This window comes from Etheostoma spectabile, chromosome 17 (assembly GCF_008692095.1).
Source record: "Etheostoma spectabile isolate EspeVRDwgs_2016 chromosome 17, UIUC_Espe_1.0, whole genome shotgun sequence".
Lineage (NCBI taxonomy): Eukaryota > Metazoa > Chordata > Actinopteri > Perciformes > Percidae > Etheostoma > Etheostoma spectabile.
Window position 1 is genome coordinate 2,555,121 of NC_045749.1, and position 3,089 is coordinate 2,558,209.

A 3,089-nucleotide genomic window follows, 5' to 3' on the forward strand; every position below is an offset into this window, starting at 1 on the left:
GCGTGTGCGTGTGCGTGTGCGTGTGCGTGTGCGTGTGCGTGTGCGCGTGCGTGCGTGTGTGTGTATATATATATTTGTATATATATGTATGCATTTTTTTTAATTTTTTTTATTACTATCTTTCTTATTCTGTTCTTCACTTTCTCTCTCTTTTTCCATCTGCTACCCAGAGGAAGGTGGCTAGATTGTTAAAATATCTCCAGTTTAGAGATTATAAATCCAAACTACTCAAAACTGTGGAGGATGAGGAAACGCTGCAAGAAGCAGGTAAATGCACGCTCACACATACACCTCCACGGCCGTCGATGTTGGATTACTTGATCAAATTGTAATTACAAAATGAGATTTTTACTGGAAGAACAGCTTGATAAACAGATGCATATACAGTTTACTGCTTTTACAGCGTTGAAACTATGAATTTCCCCGTACTGCCGTAAGATTTGTGTGTAATTAATTAAGTTGTCAAAGTGCAACCTGATCTCTGAGTCCTTTGTTTTACAGCACATCTGCTTTTAAATACATGTTTGAGAACCAAATATCAGATTAGAATAAACTTGGCTTGTTTTTTTTGTTTTTGTGCCGTGTGTGTTTGCAGACAAATTGGGTGTTGCCGGGGTTACCCAGCGGAGGCAGCGAATGGCCCAGGATTTTCTGGTGTGGCTGGATCAGACCGGCGAGCTCCTGTCGTTGGCTGAGCGACAGGAAGTAGATCCAGTCAAACAGGAGCGGATGGAGGTCAGAGGTTATCATGGTGTCTTCAGCCGTGACACGCTGGCACCAATGATTTGACTGTGGACAACAGTGCATTGAACTCATTTTTGGGATTGATGGTAATTATTAATTGTTTATGTTTTGTGTGTCTCTGTATCTTCAGCGTTTGGAGCGTCAGACTCGAGCTATGGACCAGGCTCAGTACTCTGAGTTCTGTGAGAGTAGACAGCTCAGCTTTGGTAAGTCTCTCGCTAATGATCCTAGTTTTAGGGAGTTAATGTTACAGGTTAAAGCCAAGGAGACACCTTTTGTAGAGCTAGGAGAAGCCCTGTCCTAACTGCCTAAAATTACCAAATATTATTAATATATGTCACTAATTACAATTATACGATTAGTTGCCAGTGCAGATCTTTCAAAGAACCAATCAAAAACCATCTCAAGTATTGTTCCTTGTAGCAGAACAGACACACAGGAGAACAAATACTGAAAGTTGAGCCTTTTTGTAGAGCTGCATTTTCATTCTCTGTTGATTACTTCTTGATTACCTGATTGTTTCCTTTTTAAAATGAAAGACGTTTGAAGAGGAAAACATTCCAAAATCGTCTTTCAAATTGCTTTTGTTATCCAAGCAGCAGTCCAAAACACAAATATATTCAGTTTACAATAATATAAACGGAGTAAAGCAGCAAATACTCACATTTGACAAGCTGTAACCAACAAACATTTGTCTTTTTTATTTGCTAATTGAAAAAAATCCATTATCAAAATTGTTCCATCCCTTGGCTAATTGATTAGTCGACTTTTTGTTTCAGCACAAAACCAATTGAACTTCCTGTATTATGAGATATCACATGTCAAGATAAAAATATATAATGTGAGGTAGGGGTAGGGGGAAAAGTTGATACAGCATAGTATTGATACACAGGCGCCAAGTATCGATCTTTTATTATATATCATATACGTCTTGACAATCCCATTTTTCAGCAATAAATTTAAATGAGATGAACAAACGGAGAAATGTATCTTTTTTGGTAAAACAGATGTTGACAAAGTTTCCTTTTCGGGGACATGAATTGAAATTGGGAAAAATTAGAAGTTGGAAAAAAAGGTAAAGAAATTGCAATGTTGCAATATGTTTAAAATCGCAATAATATCGTATCGTGGCGTAAGTTTCGTCATGATATGAACATCAGTAGGGTAGTTTTATTTTAGTTAAAGGTGCCCTGCCACACAAAACTGTTTTTACTTGCATTTTTTGATATATACAAAAAATACAAAAAATGTTACAGAGTCCGTGGTAGAGCGTCGGACATTACCACACAGTAATGAAATATGTGGCAGGGCCCCTTTAAGCATTTTCAAAATAGTGCCAATACTACACGTGTGTGTGTGTGTGTGTGTGTGTGTGTGTGTGTGTGTGTGTGTGTGTGTGTGCGTGTGCGTGTGCGTGTGCGTGTGCGTGTGCGTGTGCGTGTGCGTGTGCGTGTGCGTGCATGTGTGTGTGTTTCCTTCCAGCTAAGAAGGCGTCAAAGTTTCGTGACTGGCTGGACTGCAGCAGTTTGGAGCTGAAACCCAACAGCATCTCCATGGAGATCTTGTCATACCTGGCCTATGAGACTGTTGCCCAGGTTACATGAATGTTAAATCACGATGTCGCACATATCCTATTAATGTCTCTATCTGCTTTTTATATGTGAAGTTAAAAACCTTCCAGTTTTATGAAGTGTTTCTGTCATTCTCCTTGTCCAGATTGTGGATTTGTCTCTGTTGGTAAAGCAAGAAATGACTGCGAAAACAGACCCCATCGCTCGCGTTATCTCCAACAGCTACATCCACTACAACACACACACTGAAGTACGACGCACACTAATGTCACTCACATTTTTCATCACCTAAACTGAAGTACTACAGGCCTGCTTTAAGTAGGTAAATAACATCGGTCTTCCGTTTTGCCAGGTAAAGAAGGATCCAGACTCCCCCGAAGCCACTCCCCCTTCCACACCTAGCTCCTCCCACTCGTCCAAATCCGTCCCACAGGGTAACGGCAGCGTGGACGGCCGAGGGAGACAGAGGAAACGCAAAAAGGTGTGTTTGATCTGCAACCCTCTTATAGCGTTTTTGTTTTGTTACACACAGTGTCTGAGTCTGAAATTTTCAATAAATGTCAATTAAAAGAATTTTTACATACTATACTTTGAATTATTTAGAAATACTATACTACGACTTGTAATTAATTCTTTTGACATACTTTACTATAGTTTTTATGACCTTTTTCGACAAACTATATACTGTGAATTTTTTATGACTTTTTTCAAGATACACTATGACTTTTTTATGACTTTTTTCAAGAAAAAAGTCATACAAAAAGTCATGTTATA

General features: G+C 39.0%; 1 protein-coding gene across 1 annotated transcript in view; it reads left to right on the top strand.

The window, feature by feature from the left end:
- supt3h (SPT3 homolog, SAGA and STAGA complex component) overlaps nt 1-3,089 on the top strand; it is a 46,894-nt gene that overhangs the window by 7,157 nt on the left and 36,648 nt on the right. Inside the window, exons 5-10 of the mRNA XM_032540835.1 lie at nt 171-267; nt 596-735; nt 875-950; nt 2,227-2,339; nt 2,461-2,565; nt 2,668-2,796. Of these exons, the coding sequence (XP_032396726.1) occupies nt 171-267; nt 596-735; nt 875-950; nt 2,227-2,339; nt 2,461-2,565; nt 2,668-2,796 (660 nt within the window). The remainder of the gene's footprint in view (nt 1-170; nt 268-595; nt 736-874; nt 951-2,226; nt 2,340-2,460; nt 2,566-2,667; nt 2,797-3,089) is intronic.